The 22,500-nt window shown below is 42.6% G+C and overlaps 1 protein-coding gene across 1 annotated transcript in view; it reads left to right on the top strand.

The window, feature by feature from the left end:
• The window catches only part of SLC6A5 (solute carrier family 6 member 5), a 133,673-nt gene that overhangs the window by 64,815 nt on the left and 46,358 nt on the right, over nt 1-22,500 (top strand). Inside the window, exons 2-3 of the mRNA XM_085875154.1 lie at nt 11,304-11,633; nt 14,719-14,854. Coding sequence (XP_085731280.1) covers nt 11,322-11,633; nt 14,719-14,854 — 448 coding nt within the window. The 5' untranslated portion in view covers nt 11,304-11,321. The remainder of the gene's footprint in view (nt 1-11,303; nt 11,634-14,718; nt 14,855-22,500) is intronic.

Here is a 22,500-nt window from a genome sequence, read left to right as displayed (position 1 = left end):
TTACACCACGTGATTCAGGAGAGTGATGGCTAGCGCTGATTAGATTTTGGTCAAAATCGGTCAAAGGTCAAGGTCACAGTGAGGTCAAAACATAATTCCGTAAATTCATGTGGAGAAATGGAGTATTTTTGGTTTGGTCGACGTTACAAGTTCGTTTTAACTTCGATTTTAATTTTGTCTTCGGTTTTTGCGATCGCTTAGGACGCTTAACACCCGGTTGTCGAAATTCTGGCAAAAATCGGATGTTTTGGAGACGTTTTAAGATTGTATAAAAAATATTTCACTCGCCGCGTCATGGGTCGTCACGTGGTGCAGCGCTCGAGCAGAGGTGGCGTTAAGTCACGTAATGGTTTTCCGTTTGCGCGCTGACGGTGTTTTTGATAAAGATGGTGTTTAAAAGTCATTTTTTTATCCCAATAAAGGTTATCATCGCATGCCTGACTCGCAAAGCCGTCGGATTATGTAAAGATTGTTGGTGGATGGCCGAATATTACGGTTTTGTGACATTGATAAAATAATATTAAATAATTGCGTGGAGAAATGGAGATTTCTGCTTCGGTCAACGTTACGATTTTTGATGGTTTGGTCTAGAATCATCGTTGAAACTTCTGGTTTGCTCGCTACCTTCTCTGGAGACAGCTTTTATTAGACAAGGTCAGAGGTCAAGTTGACGATTTCGTAAGTACCAGTCTATGACTGCTTGTTTGTTTTGTGTTTGAATATCAGAGTTAATCTTTGTTTGTTTTGTGTTTGAATATAGGAGTTAATCTTTGTTTGTTTTGTGTTTGAATGTAGGAGTTAATCTTTGTTTGTTTTGTGTTTGATTATAGAATTTAATCTTTGTTTGTTTTGTGTTTGAATATAGGAGTTAATCTTTGTTTGTTTTGTGTTTGAATATAGGAGTTAATCTTTGTTTGTTTTGTGTTTGAATACAGGAGTTAATCTTTGTTTGTTTTGTGTTTGAATATAGGAGTTAATCTTTGTTTGTTTTGTGTTTGAATATAGGAGTTAATCTTTGTTTGTTTTGTGTTGGAATAAAGGAGTTAATCTTTGTTTTGTGTTTGAATATAGGAGTTAATCTTTGTTTGTTTTGTGTTTGAATATAGGAGTTAATCTTTGATTGTTTTGTGTTTGAATATAGAATTTAATCTTCCTTTGTTTTGTGTTTGAATACAGGAGTTAATCTTTGTTTGTTTTGTGTTTGAATATAGGAGTTAATCTTTGTTTGTTTTTTGTTTGAATATAGGAGTTAATCTTTGTTTGTTTTATGTTTGAATATTGGAGTTAATCTTTGTTTGTTTTTTTGTTTGAATATAGGAGTTAATCTTTGTTTGTTTTGTGTTTGAATATAGGAGTTAATCTTTGTTTGTTTTTTTGTTTGAATATAGGAGTTAATCTTTGTTTGTTTTGTGTTTGAATATAGGAGTTAATCTTTGTTATTTACGAAATGTAAAGATTTCGTAAGTATATTGATGACTTCCGTCCTTTGTTTGTGTGTTTGTTTGTGTGTGTGTGTGTGTGTGTGTGTGTGTGTGTGTGTGTTTGTGTGTGTGTGTGTGTGTGTGTGTGTGTGTGTGTGTGTGTGTGTGTGTGTGTGTGTGTGTGTTTGTGTGTTTGTTTGTAGGCACGATAACTCGAGAACGGAAGAAGCTACCAATGTCAAATTACACCACGTGATTCAGGAGGGTGATGGCTTGTGCTGATTAGATTTTGGTCAAATCGGTCAAAGGTCAAGGTCACAGTGAGGTCAAATATTCGATTTTTGATGGTTTGGTACAGATAACTTCAACAGAAGAAGCTACCAATATCAAATTACACCACATGATTCAGGAGGGTGATGGCTAGCGCTGATGAGATTTTGGTCAAAATTGGACAAAGGTCAAGGTCACAGTGAGGTCAAACATAATTCCGTAAATTCATGTGGAGAAATGGAGTATTTTTGCTTTAGTCGATGTTACAAGTTCGTTTTAACTTTGATTTTAATTTTGTCTTCGGTTTTTGCGATCGCTTAGGATGCTTAACACTCGGTTGTCGAAATTCTGGTAAAAATTGGATGTTTTGGAGACGTTTTAAAATTGTATAAAAAATTTTCACTCGCCGCGTCACGGGTCATCACGTGGTGCAGCGCGCTCGAGCAGAGGCGGCGTTAAGTCACGTAATGGTTTTCCGTGTGCGCGTTGACGGTGTTTTCGATAAAGATGGTGTTTAAGAGTCATTTTTATCCCAATAAAGGTTATCCTCGCATGCCTGACTCGCTAAGCCGTTGGATTGAGTAAAGATTGTTGGTGGATGGCCGAATATTACGGTTTTGTGACTTTGATAAAATAATATTAAATAATTGCGTGGAGAAATGCAGATTTCTGCTTCGGTCAACGAAACGATTTTTAATGGTTTGGTACAGAATCATCATAGAAACTTCTGGTTTGCGTCGCTACCTTCTCCAGAGACAGCTTTCATTCGACAATGTCAGAGGTCAAGTTGACAATTTCGTAAGTACCAGTCTATGACTGCTTGTTTGTTTTGTGTTTGAATATAGGAGTTAATCTTTGTTTGTTTTGTGTCTGAATATAGTAGTTAATTTTTGTTTGCTTTGTGTTTGAATATAGGAGTTAATCTTTGTTTGTTTTGTGTTTGAATATAGGAGTTAATTTTTGTTTGTTTTGTGTTTGAATATAGGAGTTAATCTTTGTTTGTTTTGTGTTTGAATATATGAGTTAATCTTTGTTTGTTTTTTGTTTGAATATAGGAGTTAATCTTTGTTTGTTTAGTTCTTGAATACAGGAGTTACTCTGTGATTGTTTAGTTCTTGAATACAGGACTTAATCTTTGATCGTTTAGTTGTTCAATACAGGAGTTAATCTTTGATCGTTTCGTTCTTGAATATGAGTTAATCTTTGATAGTTTAGTTCTTGAATATGAGTTAATCTTTGATCGTTTTGTGCTTGAATATAGGAGTTAATCTTTGATCGTTTAGTTCTTGAATATGAGTTAATCTTTGAGCGTTTTGTGCTTGAATACAGGAGTTAATCTTTGATCATTTAGTTCTTGAATACAGGAGTTAATCTTTGATTGTTTAGTGCTTCCCATCTGTGGGATACCTTGTTATTGTTCATGTTCATCGATAGAACACCGAATTCATGTTCATGTTCATCGATAGAACACTGAGTTAATGTTCATGTTCATCGATAGAACACCGAGTTAATGTTCATGTTCATCGTTGGGATACCGAGTTAATGTTCATGTTCATCGATAGAACACCGAGTTAATGTTCATGTTCATCGATAGAACACCGAGTTAATGTTCATGTTCATCGATAGAACACCGAGTTAATTTTCATGTTCATCGATGGGATACCGAGTTAATGTTCATGGTTATCGGTGGGATACCGAGTTAATGTTCATGTTCATCGATGGGATACCGAGTTAATGTTCATGTTCATCGATGGGATACTGAGTTATTGTTCATGTTCATCGATGGGATACTGAGTTAATGTTCATGTTCATCGATAGAACACCGAGTTAATTTTCATGTTCATCGGTGGGATACTGAGTTAATGTTCATGTTCATCGATAGAACACCGAGTTAATTTTCATGTTCATCGATGGGATACCGAGTTAATGTTCATGGTTATCGGTGGGATACTGAGTTAATGTTCATGTTCATCGTTGGGATACCGAGTTAATGTTCATGTTCATCGATAGAACACCGAGTTAATGTTCATGTTCATCGATAGAACACCGAGTTAATTTTCATGTTCATCGATGGGATACCGAGTTAATGTTCATGGTTATCGGTGGGATACCGAGTTAATGTTCATGTTCATCGATGGGATACCGAGTTAATGTTCATGTTCATCGATGGGATACTGAGTTATTGTTCATGTTCATCGATGGGATACTGAGTTAATATTCATGTTCATCGATGGGACACTGAGTTAATGTTCATGTTCATCGATAGAACACCGAGTTAATTTTCATGTTCATCGATGGGATACCGAGTTAATGTTCACGGTTATCGGTGGGATACCGAGTTAATGTTCATGGTTATCGGTGGGATACCGAGTTAATGTTCATGGTTATCGGTGGGATACCGAGTTATTATTCATGTTCATAGATGGGATACTGAGTTATTTTTCATGTTCATCGATGGGATACCGAGTTAATATTCATGTTCATCGATTGTATACTGAGTAATTCTTCATGCTATATGCTCATGGAATAACAAGTTAAGCTTCAGATTTTTAGCAGCATCTCGCATAGTGAACGCTGCTCTAAGAACACTCGGCGTCGTTCTTCTTCTTCTTCTAGTGAAGACAAAACCTTTATATTAGGACTCGGCTCTTTAATGGCATGATCCGGATCTCCTTCAATACTAAGCACCTGTACACATCGTCGCATTGAGGGTGCCTTTTGAGAGCGTCTATCATGAACTTTTAAATATATTCGGACATTTGCTTTAAAGTTTCCAAAAGTTCATGTTACTATTTAAAGATTATTCCATTTAATGTATTGTAAATTCGTCAATATATTATTTATTTCGTAAATACGTAAATACACTATGACGGGTCTCGCTATTGGCTTAATCAAGGCACGTGACGAAATATCGGAAGTTGTTTTTTTTATCTCATTTATTTCTTTTTTAAACCGACAAAACATTTAGGACGCTGCTCTTGGACACATTTGTCCTTGTTTTTGATGGAATAGCAAGTTGATCTTCATGTTCCCTCATGGAATTGGCATGCAGACTTATTCCTCATGTTTAACGATGGAACTGATAAACACCTCACAGCGGATTCCCTGCTAACTTCTGTCAAAGCTTCCTGATAACTGAAATTGTGAATAAACATATGCAGTAACGAAACATGCATGGTGAAACCAGTGACCTAATTCTTTATAAAGGCTGATATTTATGAGAGGGGGACAGGGATGAGGAGGGATGAATACATCTTTTTGTTGCGACGGTTTTAGGACACACCAGAAAAGCCCCTCCTGTGCATGTGACAATTAGAAAGAAAGGAAATGAGCATTACATGATGACATTTTACACAAGCATGATAACATTTATACTATAAGCGAAAGGGCCCTCATAACACAACAGTCAAACATTGTAGAGCTTCCCAGTCACATTCAGCAAATTCACCAAAACGCTGTATCATTGGAGTTCTTGAGAAGCTTTTACAATGCCCTGTAGTTGGAAATGTGGAATTAAAATTAAATTTGAGAAACACACTCATACATGTAAATGCAAAGACACACACCATGTATTCAGTTAACATAAATGAACTAAAGCAGCACTCGGAAGAATGCATACCTTTGCAAGGCTGAACATTTTACATTTTGTATCAGACTGACAGGCCAGATCTGCATCCAGACCTCAAACAAAAACTAGTCAGCTTGGTCTTTTCACCTTCCCAACTCATACACCAAGTTTCGTATGAATCTGTACACAGAATTTTGAGATATTATGCTATATATCGATTTTGGCCGTATCTCTCAATGGTGAAGAAACACTTAAAAAAAATTCTAGTCTACAGATCTGAATCTTCACCAAAATCAAGTCGATTCGTCATTTTCATACACCCAACCTGTTCACAAAGTTTCATCTGAATCCGTACAAAACTTTTTGAGATACCCTGCTCACAGACAGACAAATGGGGTGAAAACATATCCTCCGTCCACTTTCGGTAGCGGAACGCATCATTCCTCATGCAGAGTACAACCTGAAGAGATACGATTCATTCATGGCCCTTTTCTGAAAGTCTTTGGTGCTTTCTGTGAAATATTTTGTGCCTTTTACAGGCAAGGTAGAAAATGATGTGAAATGTTTGAACAACTCTCCATAAAGAAACTCAATTCCCTCCTATGGCTTTTCCCACCATTGGTTTCAAAAGCCCCAGGGTTTCTCTGATATGGTCCTTGACTTCCAATAAGAAGATGCTCCAGCTTGATAGAATAATACACAGATGTTATCTTCAGCGAACAACGAATGATCCTTGGGACATTCTGTGATGCACTGGTTTGAACAATGCGATTGAAAGCTGTAAATAAGGTCAGGTGTTATTTAACTACAGAAGTCAAATAAGGTGGAGGAGTGAAATGGCAGTTGCAGACCTTCGCCAGGACTTTTGTGTGGTTTTATAAGACATACTTCATCGACATACTCACATTCTAATTGTGCATACTTTATAGCTCGGTACTCTGTTGAAAAAGGATAACGAGTAAAACTGGCTATGACCAGGTTGTGTTTTTGGCTTGTGCCAGCATATTATGTGCGGACAGACTGAGAGATGACAAACAAATGAAAAATCACTCATAGAGCGACACTTGGCAAAAACAGAACAAAGTAGAATGGCACTCAGTAGAGCAAATATCTCTAACAAGCTGAACAGTTTACGTTTTACATCCCACTGATGGGCTGGATCTGACCTGACCAACTCATCAAATCGGCTTCTTCTGGTCACCGAATCAACTCATTTTCCTTGTTGTGTCATAACTCGTTCACAACTTTTTGAAATATATATATATATATATATATATATATATATATATATAAATATATATATATATATATATATATATATATATATATATTGGCCCTATCTCTCAATTTTAGAAATGATGCCTATGTTGACCTTTTGATAGTAAAAGTAATTGGTGGTTGAAGTAATTGACCTGATATGCAAATCATGTTCAAATTTCAAGTCAATGGAATGAAAATTGACAATTTTAGAAATTTGGCCTATGTTGACCTTTTGGCCTGAGTTGACCTCAAAAACAATTTGTTGAATTCAGTGACCTCATATGCAAATCATGTTCAAATTTCAAGTCAATCGGATGAAAATTGAGGATTTTAGAAATTGCACCTAAGTTGTTGACCTTTGCCCGATGTTGACGTTTTTGGCCGATGTTGACCTCATAAATAGTTGGTGATTGAATTAACTGAGCTGATATGCAAATCTTCAAATTTCAAGTCAATCGGATGGAAATTGCCAATTTTAGAAATTTGGCCAATGTTGACCTCAAACATAGATGGTGGTTGAATTTAGTGACCTGATATGCGAATCTTCTTCAAGTTTGAAGTCGATCGGATGAAAATTGAGGGTTTTTTGAAATTTAAAAAAGTTGTTGACCTTTGGCTCAAATGATGAGGTTTTGATCTCAAAAAATAAATAGGATTCTGTCGGCCCACCAACTTCATCATTTGGTGAAGTTTTGTGAAGATCGGTTTAAAATTGTGACCTGTAGGCGATTAAAGGTGAGCGGACAAACGGAAGCGATCAACATACTTGTCAAAATATTTTTTTCTTGCCAAGTAACAAACAGACCCATATGTTATATACTCCTCTCCTCTGGCAAGGGAATAGGCAGACCAAAGTCGTGGACACACCACCACCAAGTGGCTTGGCGACACGAATGAAGGACGGTGGAAGTTCCACAAATGAGAAAAGACTTGGGGGAGGAAGCCACGTCCTAGTTTCTGGAATAGCATGTGTGAACCAATTTGAATGGGAGGGGGGTGGTAATGACGGACAAAGGGAAGAGAGGCCAGAAATGAAGTGATTATAAAACTGAGATGCCATCAACCTGGCTGTGGTGGGTGAGAAGCAAGTGATATGAAACATGACTGGCTGTGAGAGATAGGCCTTGAAACTCCAGGGATTCTCCCTTTTCCAGTGATTGGCTAGGGAAGTAAACATAGGGGGTTCGACAGCCCATCCTTATGGAGCCAGCATAACCATTGTTGCTGTAACTATATGTTCACTCACAACTAATCTGTTCATATATTCGTCTCTGGATTTAAAAAATGGCCAAATTATTCCACCACTGGCATTTAAACTTCCAGGATTGGGATCCACCATTGTCATTGTTTCTGCTTTTTTCTTCTGCAACGAGCATCATCTTCTTTTATTTCTTCTCCTTCATCCACATCTCGCAATTCTTCAAGCCTTCATCAAAACAGAGGTTCAAAATGGTCTCATTATTTTTGTAAACCAGTGAAGTAGTATTCGTCACGCTATGCCTATTAACAAGGCGGCTCATTTGTAAAGCAGGTTCGGTGATGGACCTTCGATTGAAGACCTGATAATACTCTGGTTGACTGAACACCACGGGATCTGCAAATTGCATTGCAGTGTTCGGTGTTCCTCGTTACACCATTATAAAGTATAAAATGATAACTCATTGTTTAATTCCAGTTTGAAAATGGACGGTATGATCTCTCAATTAATTTCGAGCATAACGTGATGTAACCTTGCTACGGAGAGTAGGACATAGGACAAAGGTTGAGGCAAATTGGAGGCACTAGAGCCTGACGGCTTGCTGGAGGTGGAGATTTTCATGAAATGTGGCTCGAGGCGACTAAAACGATGGCAGCTGTGAAAGGGGGGAGGGGGGGCTGTCTACACACTTGTATCCAAATCTCTTAAGGATGCCGATTTGGATTCTGACTTTGGTTGGTTTTCCACATTGTATCACATGGCTAAGTTGTAGAGCCAAACTTTTAAGTAATTTCAAGAGCAGTGTACGTTATTGTGTTTAAAGTCAATGATTTGATACCAAAACAATTAAATATTGGAATCTCTCATGATGAAGCTGAGTCGATGGGACTATCGCAGATAGGTCGGTGGTCTCTATCTTCTACGGTTATACCACCTTTCTGGAGAAACTCCCAAAATCCAGGATCACTGCACACCTCCACTCATTTGTTCCTCTTTTTTTTCTTGCATATGGAATCAACTTCCACATTCCCTTCATTCTCATTCTTTCCTCAAGATTTTCAAGACAGCTGTTCACCACCATCTCAGATCACCCACCCATCCAAAACCATGATATTGTGACCAATCTGGGAACCGAGACCCCAGGGCAATGGCACACATCATACAGCACTGGTTCATGAGTCAGATATTTCATTTTTACATGGTCCCCATAGGGTCCTCCCATTGTGTCTAATGTGTTACAAAGGGAATATGCATTGTGAGTGATTAGTTCTGTTTTCCCCTATTCTTTCCTCATATTCTCTGTACACGATCTTCTACTCACATGACCGAACACTCGCTGCTAGCAGCCTAACTTGCATGTGCATGACAAAGCCCCGTTTGAATCTGCACGCCTAAACCAAACTGCCATTTCAACCACAATAGCCTTCTTCACTACATTTCTCCCACATGTCAGAGATAACCATCCTGCCTGCTTCAGACCCACACCGGACTTTATTTCCATTCAACACCACCATTCAAGCTCACCTTCCAACCTTCTTCCATCGTCCAAATTGCTATTACCCAACAACGACACTTTGACTCCACAACCACACCAACATCATATGCCTCACCACTGCAAACCACTTTCCTACTCCTCAGGATCATCATCTCACCTTGCCCATGGATACCTTCGGTGCACGCTCATATCCAAGCCTGGCAACGCCACAAACAAAGCCTTTACACCAAGGTGCAAATGTGCGCTTACCGTTGCATTACATTCCTCTATCAGCAGTGACCGCCTTGCTATCCAGCAAGACATCTGCACCCTTACTGGGCGTTCGAGCAACAGATGGGGCCACCACACTTCGGCCTCATGTTGAGTTGGGAGCTTATGTGCATGGCATGTTCAGAGGACAAGTGGAAGCGATTCCAAATCAGAAACCTCACGGGGAGGGTGACGTCACCCCAAAGCACATCTCAACCAATGCGCACGACACACTCGGAAGAAAGAGGGTGGCACATGACCTGTGCTCCCGGGAACCGCACCTACACGAGGTGGAGATTCACCTTTGACAACCGTCAAACTCCACCCCTCTGTAGGCCCTTAATTATCGGAGCTAGTCGCTGAAGAAAAGAGCTCATGTGGTGGTTGTTGAGTTGTTGATCGACGGAGTTGATTGATGGAGTTGGTGATTGCTGCAAAAGTTGTTGAAGCTGAAGGGTTAGGAATGGAATGCCGAGGAAGCGAGCGGACGAAGCGCCATCCAATAGGAGCGCAGTTTTTGGAGAGTGGCAAAATCAACAATCACACACGATAGGAAATTCTAATTCTGATGTGTTCTTTCTCACTTTTTTCTGACTTGTCTACTGTGGACGCACAAAGAGCCATCAGTGAGGGCAAAGCCCAAACAACCATTCTTTTTGGAGTGATCACCGACTCACACCCTGTCTTTCTCACTCGAAGCACCGACACCGCACCCCACCCACTCCTCTTCACCACACACCCACACATCCTCTTTGCTGTTCATTTCCCCCCACCCTAGTCTTCCCTACACTTTGAACTCGCATGTGCCCACGTGTTTGTGCTGGGTAAGCCAGAGGTTGCCAATGCCTCAGCTTTTCTTATCTCTCTTGCTCATCTACCCGTCCACAGAATGATTCTGTTGGCGTCTGTCATGTTAATCTAAGTATGACTGTCTAAGATAAATAGTTTGGGTCAGTTCTGCTCTTTATCCCTTGATTGCATGATTCTGTGTCACTGTATGTCTTTTGTTGCACCAAATGAATACTGTATGTCCCTGCTGTAGGAATATCCCTGCGAATAAACCCTTCATCTACATTGTGCCCCATGCTTTTCCTCATGCTTCCTTGTAAATAAACCCATGTTAATTGTTCAGTTCAACCTGTTCGTAGTGTCCTTTCCTCTATTGGTCCAGCACAGTCCACATTATTGGTAGACGGGAAGTTTTACCCCATGTGATTTGCTCTCCTTAGCCAGTGTGCACTCACTGTTTGGCTTGGCAATAGTCCAGGTGCATGCTGAGGGCACGGACCTCAATTGATCGAGTCAGCTCTTCAGGTAAACAGTATCAGATGGGGAACCCTGTGAGAGTTGACAAGTTAATTGACATTCATAGTTCCCTCTGGGTGCAGAGTTATCTGCAGCATGTCAGCCTACAGGGCTGGGCATTCAGGAGGAACCAAAACTGGTAATCCCCGAACTCCGAGTCCACTAAAATATTTTATACCTCCTTAAACCTCTGCCCTACTCACCCTCATGTATCCAGTTTTTCCTTCCTGATAGTATCCATGTTGTCCACCACCTGCATCCTTTCCTACCCCTCATTACTCCCCATTGTTTGTTCAAGTAGCCCTCTATCTTTCAACTCTGCTATTGATGTTTACTCAACTCCCCCCCCCCCCACCTCCCCTACTATTCCTTTCCATTGTATCCTGATACTTTCAGAGTTCTAGCCCTTCCAAGAGCCTTGATGCTGTATACAAAAAAACACAACAATAATAAAATGTATGGACCAGTTTTGTTTGGAGGACCTTAACCTCACTTGCTGAATTGCCCTTTGTCCCCTTACTATTTGTCTTTGAGCAGGTCTAGCGTAACCCAGAGATGTTGGGGACAGATGAAGAAAGAGGTCCATCTAATACCTTCAATCCTAACCCTGACGGTCCAAAAAGCAGCACATCATCTTGTATGCTTGACAGTGATGGCTCTGCCAGCCACCTTCATCATGATATGGCACATCCGGTCACGTTCTCAGAGGACTGTGCTCCAACCGATGGGCATAGAGGATCTTGCCGACAGAAAGCAAGCATCGTGTCATGGCGTGAAGGTGGTGAGGCATGGCATGGAGGAAATACCACCTTGATGGGTGCCCGAGGCAGCGTGACCATATTATCGAACATCATGACTCGTAAGATGGTGAGATGATGGATGACGTGTAATGCACCATACTCAATATTCATTACAGCTGTGAATTCTAAAGTGTGTGTGTGTGTGTGTGTGTGTGTGTGTGTGTGTGTGTGTGTGTGTGTGTGTGTGTGTGTGTGTGTGTGTGTGTGTGTGTGTGTGTGTGTGTGTGTGTGTGTGTGTGTGTGAAGGGCTAGCAGACTTCCTTATCCAATTGCATTTCTGATCTGTTTTGCAGCAAAATGTTTTTTGTTGTTGTGACTCTTCCAACACAATATATATGGGGCTGGGGGTTTGGTTTACCTGGAGTTTACCCCAGGTGTAAGTGGCAAGTGTTGTTTGGGGCGGTCTCGTCTTCATACATGACACGACCACTGACGATTCTTCATTTTTATTCCCCTGCTATTGGTTCTCATTCATCAGGGAAGCGATTTTTTTTTTGAGGTTGCTGTTGTTGTCTTGCATGCAGCCTGTGGCCGCTGGTTGCATCATTTTCTGAAAGCGTGGCTGTGCCGCTGAGGCAGTGCCCATTTCCAGTAAGCTGGTACTCATTTTGCCAACCTCATAAGGATGATAGGCTAAGTCAACCCACATGTTATTTCAACGACACGAGAGGGCTTCAAACTCAAAACCCTAATAACTTAGGCCAGCCACCTTAACCGTGAAGCCAACAGCAAACTTTTTTGAGGTTGTCATATTGTTATAAATACAGAAAAGTCCAATAGATGCTCGATATTCAATAAACACAAAACACCATAACCTTTTTGTGTTTTGGGTGTATTGAATTCCTAACATCTATTTGGCAGTTCTGTATTTATAAATAATATTTCAACGACACGAGAGGGCTTCAAACTCAAAACCCTAAGAACTTACGCCAGCCACCTTAACCGTGAAGCCAACAGCAAACTTTTTGAGGTTGTCATATTGTTATAAATGCAGAAAAGTCCAATAGATGCTCGATATTCAATAAACACAAAACACCATAACCTTTTTGTGTTTTGGGTGTATTGAATTCCTAACATCTATTTGGCAGTTCTGTATTTATAAATAATATCACTGATCGAAATGCCCAAGTTACCGCATTAAAAGAGTCACTGTTGCCATCCCACCGGCATCTCTATGTACCACCACTCTAAACAATTATTAAAAATCAATTTGCTTTTAGTCATTCAACAGAACCATGACAACATGATCATTGGGCAGGAATAGTTTTATGGAATCAATGACATGGAAACCTAAAAAAAAATAATAAACAAACATTTGATATCACATCTGTCGTCCAAATGAATTGCAGTCATTTTTGATGCTTCAGGTAAGCGAGTGAAAAGTAAGCTTATTTAGACAATGGCGTTTCTACACTGCAACATGCTTGCACACCATCGAAGAGGCAATCAGGCTGCATTGACTTATGAACGAGAAGATTCTATTGGCTGAATCATTGTCACAAAATGCGTAAGTATGGGAAGTGGTGGATGAGGACACTGTGGTCGTATAACACTGTCCACAACGCATCCTCCGAGCATGTCAGAGTGCCTGGCTAATGAAGGTCTTTTGTACAAGTGTGACATGAAATGTTTGTTTATTCCAAACAGAGAATAGCTCTCCTCATTAGATTCTTTGATCTCCAAGTAATGATCGCAGTGGTGCATCGCAAGTCACGGACCTCAGCACCACTTGTAACGATGTCACTGCTTGAAACAGGAGTCGGACCAGGAGCTGTCACAGATCTTGTAGTTGTTTGATCTTGCTCAAGTCGACAAAGACAATATGACTATGATAAGACACCACAGCAAATGATTCGCAAATATATAAAGCTTTCCGAATTTAAATTAAAAAAAAAAACCCAAAATACCTTGTACATGGATGGTCCTCACTGCTGGACTTTTTGAGATCACAACAGGATTACCTGGATGGACACATCCCCTAAGTTGAACTTCTGGTGGTGGGGCAGATCGACGTCTTGGATTACAAATACAAACCCAATAAAGAAGGATGTGGGAAGAGACTCGGGAGGAGGCTTCAGAGCACTTCCTCCACACCATGTCTGACAAACTAAGGCCTGCACAATATTCACGTGAGATGGCTGTTTAAAACATTTCCACATCAACACATCAGGTTGGAGAACCTTCAATGTCATACCATATTTATTTTTGTACAATTTGTTCTCCATTTTATTTCAAAATACTGGAATTTCATCTTCAGCTCACTTCACAAATATGGAGTAATAAATAAATAAAATTTCCCAAGGGCTTCCACCAACTTCATTGATCATTCCCAGTCGGGGTTACCTGCTGGGACTGCAGAAGGATTGACCATTTTTCATCTTTTAGCAGGATTACCAGGGTCTCTACTTTCTAACTCAGGGAGGGTGGACGGGTGGATTCGAGGGTCTTTTGTCATGTATTGCAAGAAAAAAATAATTAAGAAAAAAGTAAAAAGATACTTCCTTGTCCAAATTCAAGTACAACCAGAAAGCATCTCAAAATGTAAATCCCGTCCGCATCTGCTTTGCACTCAAACTAAACTGAAAAAAAACAATAGCTCAAAAAAATTGTAAAGTTTATCAATTTTTGTTCTCCACATTCTCAAAATAAAGGTTTGAAAATTTTATGAAAAAAAAATCTCAAATGATAAATAAACACGGAAGCAATTACAAAACATGGCCATCTCGCGATGCTCAGCAACGGGATAATAATATAAGGCCTATTTGTACTCACTGTGACTTTATCCTTTGACATTTTGACTCAATTATTACTTATTTCTCCATATTCTCATAACAACGGTTCGTTGAAAATTACATGACAAAAGCTCAAATGCTAAAAACGTTTCAGCCTGGAGACACACACACACACACACACACACACACACACACACACACACACACACACACACACACACACACACACACACACACACACACACACACACACACACACACACACACACACACACACCTTTGCAAAACCCCCATCTCCTGCTGCACGGCAGATGGGTAATCATACAAAAATTACTTTCGATTTCATTATAATGTGGGTATTTTATACCATTTTTCAAGGGAAGTAATTCTGATTCTTTTCGAACTGTTATTTATTTTCAGAGTGATGTAGGAGATGAGAACCAAGCAAGAGGGAACTGGTCCAACAAGATGGATTTCATCTTGTCCATGGTGGGCTATGCAGTAGGACTGGGGAACGTTTGGAGGTTTCCTTACCTAGCTTTTCGCAATGGGGGAGGTCAGTATCTCCACTCGACCCCTTTTCCTTAACTTACATTCTTGACTTTCCATCCCCATTATGTCTTGTTTTTTCTTTCTTTTATTTCATTACATTAGTACTAACCTAATCAACCTCACCACCCAGCACTAAACCCTTATTCAGGATTTCGGATGGTCCACAAGTAGCGCACTTGCACTTGAGATGTTTCGTGTGGATTCGATTTTCACCCCAACTTTGAACTGTCAGAGTTGTGCATCACAAGTTGGGCAATGCATCAAAATGTACTCCATCCTTTGGATAGGACATGATGCGGTCTCTCCAAGTATTGGTGTTGATTGCTGGTGAATGCTAAATATCTCTTGGTCTCTTCCAATGAACAGAAGACAAGCAATCACCGGTATCCTGAGCAATTTCCAAATTCCTGCCATCATCAGTTCCAATGGAACGTTACAGGCCTGTTCATGTAGTTCCTGATAGATTTGGGTAAATCGTACCAAACTTATGATCGACTGACCCCTGCATACCATTGGACATGCAGTTATGAAGAAGAAGAGTCTGGTTTTTCAACGTATAAAATATGGTATATTATTCATTCACTGTTGAGAAGGCTTAGTCAACTGAGACTGCACTTTCACTTGGCTTGGAAAGAGAATGATGTCCATGACAAAAAATACTTCTGCGTGTGTGTGTGTGTGTGTGTGTGTGTGTGTGTGTGTGTGTGTGTGTGTGTATGTATGTATGTACAGTGGGGAGAACAGGTATTTGATACACTGCCGATTTTGCAGGTTTTCCCACTTACAAAGCACGTAGAGGTCTGTAGTTTTCATCATAGGTACACTTCAACTGTGAAAGACGGAATCTAAAACAAAAATCCTGAAAATCACATTGTATGATTTTTAAATAATTAATTTGCATTTTATTGCATGAAATAAGTATTTGATACATCAGAAAAGCAGAACTTAATATTTGGTACAGAAATCTTTGTTTGCAATTACAGAGATCAGACGTTTCCTGTAGTTCTTAACCATGTTTGCACAGACTGCAGCAGGGATTTTGGCCCACTCCTCCATACAGATCTTCTCCAGATCCTTCAGGTTTCGGGGCTCTCGCTGGGCAACACAGACTTTCAGCTCCCTCCAAAGATTTTCTATTGGGTTCAGGTCTGGAGAATGGCTAGGCCACTCCAGGACCTTGAGATGCTTCTTACGGAGCCACTCCTTAGTTGCCCTGGCTGTGTGTTTCGGGTCGTTGTCATGCTGGAAGACCCAGCCACGCCCCATCTTCAAAGCTCTTGTTGAGGGAAGGAGGTTGTTCGCCAAGATCTCGTGATACATGGCCCCATCCATCCTCCCCTCAATACGGTGCAGTCGTCCTGTCCCCTTTGCAGAAAAGCATCCCCAAAGAATGATGTTTCCACCTCCATGCTTCACGGTTGGGATGGTGTTCTTGGGGTTGTACTCATCCTTCTTCTTCCTCCAAACACGGCGAGTGGAGTTTAAACCAAAAAGCTCTATTTTGGTCTCATCAGACCACATGACCTTCTCCCATTCCTCTTCTGGATCATCCAGATGGTCATTGGCAAACTACAGACGGGCCTGGACATGCGCTGGCTTGAGCAGAAGGACCTTGCGTGCGCTGCAGGATTTTAATCCATGACGGCGTAGTGTGTTACTTCTGGTTTTCTTTGATACTGTGGTCCCAGCTCTCTTCAGGTCATTGACCAGGTCCTGCCATGTAGTTCTGGGCTGATCCCTCACCTTTCTCATGACCATTGAGGCTCCACGAGGTGAAATCTTGCATGGAGCCCCAGACCGAGGGAGATTGACTGTTATCTTGAACTTCTTCCATTTTCTAATAATTGCGCCAACAGTAGTTGCCTTCTCACCAAGCTGCTTGCCTATTGTCCTGTAGCCCATCCCAGCCTTGTGCAAGTCTACAATTTTGTCCCTGATGTCCTTAGACAGCTCTCTGGTCTTGCCCATTGTGGAGAGGTTGGACTCTGATTGATTGAGTGTGGACAGCTGTCTTTTATGCAGATAACGAGTTCAAACAGGTGCAGTTAATACAGGTAATGAGTGGAGAATGGGAGGGCTTCTTAAAGACAAAACTAACAGGTCTGTGAGAGCCGGAATTCTTAATGGTTTGTAGGTGATCAAATACTTATTTCATGCAATAAAATCCAAATTAATTATTTAAAAATCATACAATGTGATTTTCAGGATTTTTGTTTAAGATTCCGTCTTTCACAGTTGAAGTGTACCTATAATAAAAATTACAGACCTCTACGTGCTTTGTAAGTGGGAAAACCTGCAAAATCGGCAGTGTATCAAATACTTGTTCTCCCCACTGTATATGTGTATATATATATATATATATATATATATATATATATATATATATATATATATATATATATATATATACATATACATATATATATATATATATATATATATATATATATATATATATATATATATATATATATATATTTTGGGAAACACCAAAACAGAGAGAGGGAACTACAAAACGAACTGAGGATGTAAAGAGAGAAAAGAAAGAATGGAGAATGAAACGTGAAGGAACCACACTGTGCAGATCGAACAGTCAGAAGCCAAAGCAAGGTTAGAGTGTGAGGAGGTGAGAGAGGAATTAAAAAAAAAAGCTTCTGAGTTATGGAAACACCAAAACAAAGAGATGGGATTACAAAACGAGCTGATGATGTTGAGAGAGGAAAGAAAGAGAATGGAGAATGAAATGTTAAGGAACCACACTGTGCAGATCGAGCAGTTAGAAGCAGAAGCAAGATTAAAGAATGAGATGCAAGAAAGAATAGTGAAAGAAGAACGAAGAACGAAGAAGAACGAAGAAACAGGAAAGGGAGATCAGCCAATTGAAGGAAACAATGAGAATGGAGAATGAGGAACAAGAGAGACAGTGGAATAGAAAACACAGAGCATGGATTTAAAATTGAACAACAAAAGGAAAAAGCAAGGTTGGAGTACGTGGAGATGGTGAAAGGACAAGGAATGAAACAAGAAAAGGAAATCAACAAAATGAAGGAAACGACAAGATTGGAGAAGGAAGAACAAGCGAGACAGTGGGATAAGAAACAAAAATAACAAGGAATGAAGCAGGAAAAGGAAATCAACAAAATGAAGGAAACAATGAGATTGGAGAATGAAGAACATGAGAGATGGTGGGATAGAAAACACAAAGAAAACGAGTTTGAAGTTAACCAACTCAAGGAGAGAGCAAAATTTGAGTCCACAGAGATGGAAAAGCTCCGGAAAGATAACGAACAGCTAAGGGGGCTCGGAGAGGAAGAACGACTCAAAAGGAGCCAGAAAGTAGAACAGCACAATAAGGTGGGATGTTTGGTAGCACAACAAGGAGTAATGTTAGTGGTGCAGGACTTGATTGACACCACTCGTCGGATGAAACAACAATTAGGGCAAACCCTGATAAAGGAGACACAAATAAAAATGGAGACGAGGGAAATAACAGAGACAACGAAGGAAATAGAAGTATTGCCAGAGACGCGGGAGATAGACCAAGTCGAGACTGAATAAAATAAAATGAAAGAGGAAACAGAGACGAAGATCCAGGAAGAAACGGAGGTAATGAAGGAGGTGACGGAATTAACAGAGAAACAAAGGGAGACGCAGGAATTAAAAGAAATAACAGAGATGCGGGAGATAGAAAAAGTAGAGGAGAGACTACACGATAAAGACGGGGTGAAAGACGAACACACACACATGGGGTTAGCAAGGGACAATGACGGGGAGCTGGTGGAATGTTTGGTGGCCCGGTGCAAGCAGCAGGATAGCCTCCTTCAGGAACGGAGGGAGACGCTATGCTCCCTTGAAGCGGATCACGACCAGGTGGGTCCGGTCGTGCTTAACGAGGTAGAACGGGCGAGTGCTGTGGACAGGTACACGCGAAGCTTGGGGGGTATGGAGGCCCCGGGACCCCTTGTGATAGTACGAATTCCCAGCGTGATTGTCCCGGTATGTGTGTTCACGAGTGTGGCAAATTGCATACTGAGACGCGCGCATAGCGTGGGTGAAAGGCGGTGTGTGAAGGAGACAGCGTGTGTGAGTGAAATGGCGAACATGAGTGAAAAGGTGTGTGTGAGGGAAACACCGAGTGTGGAAGGAATAGTGTGTGTGAGGGAAACAGCGTGTGTGGTTTCAAAATGTGTGAGTGAAATGGCATGTGTGAGAGAGCGGTATGATAGGGAGATGACAGTCGGTATGTGGGAACACGCAACCGCGTGTCATGGTAAGGTGTGTGAGCGTCATGGCATGCCGGAGTGCGTGCGTTGAATGGCGACGACGACGGGACCAGATGAAGGACAAAAGCCGAGTAATGGCCGTAGCTGTTTTGGGGACCGTGTCAGATTCGCAAGGCAGCGCGCACGGGGTCCGTGCTGTGCTACGCACGAGGCTGCTGCGTGCGCGCTTCGCGAGTGAAATCCGGTCCGGAAACGCACGCAGTGTATGTTAGCCGATCCCGCGGACGGACAGAAGCTCGGCTGGGATAGTGAATTTGGACCGGATGGGTTCTCCACGCGAGCGTGTTTGTACAGCTCCGACGAGCAGAGGACATGTGCTTGTGTGGGGAACCCCTCGAAACGCGGGGGCTTGCTTTTGGGATGCGCAGGGTGACGTCGTGGCTGCATGGTTGGAATCCGGCAGGAGGGGAAATCCCTGCCGGATGGTACCGTCCGAGGAGGGACGAGGTGCGCGAAGCGCGAACAGCTGCCATGACATCACGGGGAAGGAGCGCAGGTTGCGAGTTGCCACGCTGGTGCGCATGAAAAAGAAAAAAAAAAGAAAAGAAAAGCAAGCCTCCCCGTTTCGGGTGAACAAGAGCCTAGGCAGGGGTGGAAGACCCCCCCCCCTGCTGGGGCACAGGATGGCACTAGTTAGGGGGAGGGTTACTGATAGTTAGACCGGCTTCATGGGGCAGGGACAAGTCCTCATGGGGCCCATGGGATGGATTAGTTAGAGGGATGTCAGTTTAGATTTAGGATGGAGTATGGGATTTTTGAAGAGACACGTTCAGACTGTGAATGTGTAGAGGGGATGTAGCTTAGCTAAGTACAGTTAAAAGGATGTGCTACTAGTTTAAGGGATGACGAGGGAGCACGAGTTGGATGAGGGATTTAGTGAAGAAGAATGGCAGTGTTCAGCGATGCGAGTTGAGGAGAAGGAAACATGATGAGTGAGTGAGGGCCAGCGGGCCTGAGTGTATGGAGTGAATGTGGTATGCATGGTGCGATGAGTGATTGGGGGGAGGAGTGATTCCCCCTCAAGGGACCCTGGAGTCAGTGTAAAGTGAGTTAGTGGGTTAGTCAAATTGACAAAATGGAGGTCGTTTTGCTGTTGGTGGGAATGTAGGCTCAAAACACGTTTGGAGGGGTGCAGGAGCCCTGTTGACGGGCTGGGAGCATGGCTGCGAACGGTGAGTATCGCTTAGTGGGTACCCCGGGCTCCAGGCTAGTCGGCCGCGGTAGGCCAAGGGCCCAAGGGGGGCCGGGATAGCGTAGTGGGCACGGGTGGGCCCGCATGATGCGGGCCCCGTGGCGCCAATAGCCACGTGGGCAGTGTCGTGGGCATGGGCACCAGGGGAAGGGGCCCATGTTGTCAGCCTGCCACGTGAGCATCGAGGGAGACGAGCCAGGGAGGGCACTCCCCAAATTTTAGGGAGCTGGTAGGCTCGGAGACAGTTGCAGGGCCCGGGGGTGCCATCGTTGGAGAATCGGCAGAGGGTAGTTCCTGCCAAGGGAGCCACGCGTCCCAGCCACGAGACCGTGCGAGGGCACGATGGAAAATTGGAGGGCATGGCCCAAATTTGTGAGGACACAAACACAGGTGATGGGAATCTTGGTTGGTAGAACCAATAGTTTAAGCGACAGGCACTTTTGGAAAGCCCCGGGGTAGTTTAGGAGTAATAAATGTTAGGGTAGATAGGAAAGTGTTCCTCTCTGCACCATCCATCCCTTCGCTCTCGTTGTGGGCCGCTGGACTCACCGTGGTAAAGAAGATCGCTGAGATCTGAGGAGGCCATTCTGAGGCTTCATGGGGCCTCGACACAGGACTCTCCCTTATTCCCCTCCAGGAAGGGAACATAGGGGTTGGGAGTAGGCGAGGATGACGATAGGTTAGCCGGACAGAGACTATAATGGGGGTCATGGAGACGAGTTATAGAAGAAAATAAAATAGTAAATAAAAATAAGATGGGGCTAAATTGGTTGGGGTTTTGCAAATTAAGGGAGTGGGTATGGACAGAGACAGGCAAAGGCGATAGGTTGGGAGGGAGACAATAGGGTAGGTCCGAGCCCGCCTCCAGACCGGTCGGCACCACCACACTCCCTCCACACACCTCCAGAACGAGACAAGAGGCCGGCCAGCTTCACCTGCCGGCCTGTGTTTTGCTACAGCGGGCTGTGCCGGCCTTGCCTTGCCATGCCTTGTCTGCCTGCCTCTGCCTTGACCCCATGCCTGCTAGCCCTTGTTCTTTGCATTTGCCCCATTTCTCCATCCATTACCATGTGCACCAGGATCAGCGCGCAAGCTGCAGGGACTGCCCTGTAGGCAGCCGCACCACGGTACTGCATTGATGCAGCACGTGAACCACTCATTTTTGTTTGCTTGCGCCAGTGCCCATTCAGTGTTCTGCAGGGACTGCCCTGCAGGCAACCGCACACGGGGGCTGCGTTGGTGCAGCCTGTGTGCGGCTTGTGTTCATACCTGCATTTGTTTCATGAGCCAGAGACTGCATTTGGGCAGCCATGGCGCATAGCCGCCGTGTTGGGGTGAGTTGCTTTCAGCAGCTGAAGACATGAAAAGGTTTTGTGACAGACAACGGGGCCTTTTGAACAGGCCCCGAAGACATCCAACCTTCAGCTGCGGGGGCGCTCACCCTCAAAATACTGACATTGCTATGTGCCTTTGTCCCACAGAGTCCATCAGTCCTGAGCCATGGTTAATGTAACATGTATAAGGTTAAGAGTAAATTGTACATGAGTTGCTCCCCCTGCATGTTTGTCGTAGCGCTGGCAATATTAGTTATGTCGTCTGCATGAGTGAGTTTGTTTAGTTCGTTACTCAGCCCGTAGATTATTTACTTTTGGGACACGGATACACAAAATGTCGCACTCAGGGATCCGAAGATAAAATGTACAAGGGGAGAACTTACACATGAAGGCACACGAAAACTTGACGACTCGGGACGAGTCTGTAAAAAGGGGAGGGGGTAGTGTTACGGTTGTGGAAATTTTCAGGACACCATATAGGTCCTTAGATCAGTTATGTTGATAAGTACGTGTTCAGTTTAGATTTCCCCACCGTTGTTTCGCGGAAATTATTCGCGTAACAGGGCTGTGATCTTTGAGATAGTGTTTTTCTTTTGCTGTCTTTATTTTGGACCAACCGCCTCTCAACCACCACAACCACCACCAACCACATCTCAACAACCACAGCCACCTTCTCCACAACTGCCTTCACAACAACTACCTTAACCACAACCGCCCAACCACACCACCATCACGACCACCACAAAACGCCAGCCATGCCACCATTACGACAACCACAACCAGCACCGCATTTCCACCTCAGCACACGGTTGCCAGAAGCCTGGCATTCATCGAGGGAGAA

The sequence above is a fragment of the Eptatretus burgeri genome, chromosome 3 (genome assembly GCF_056783735.1).
Source record: "Eptatretus burgeri isolate ZD-2024b chromosome 3, Ebu_testis_v1, whole genome shotgun sequence".
In the NCBI taxonomy this organism is placed as follows: Eukaryota; Metazoa; Chordata; class Myxini; order Myxiniformes; family Myxinidae; genus Eptatretus; species Eptatretus burgeri.
Note: the sequence above shows the minus strand (reverse complement) of the source record. Positions and strands in the feature narration are given on the sequence as shown.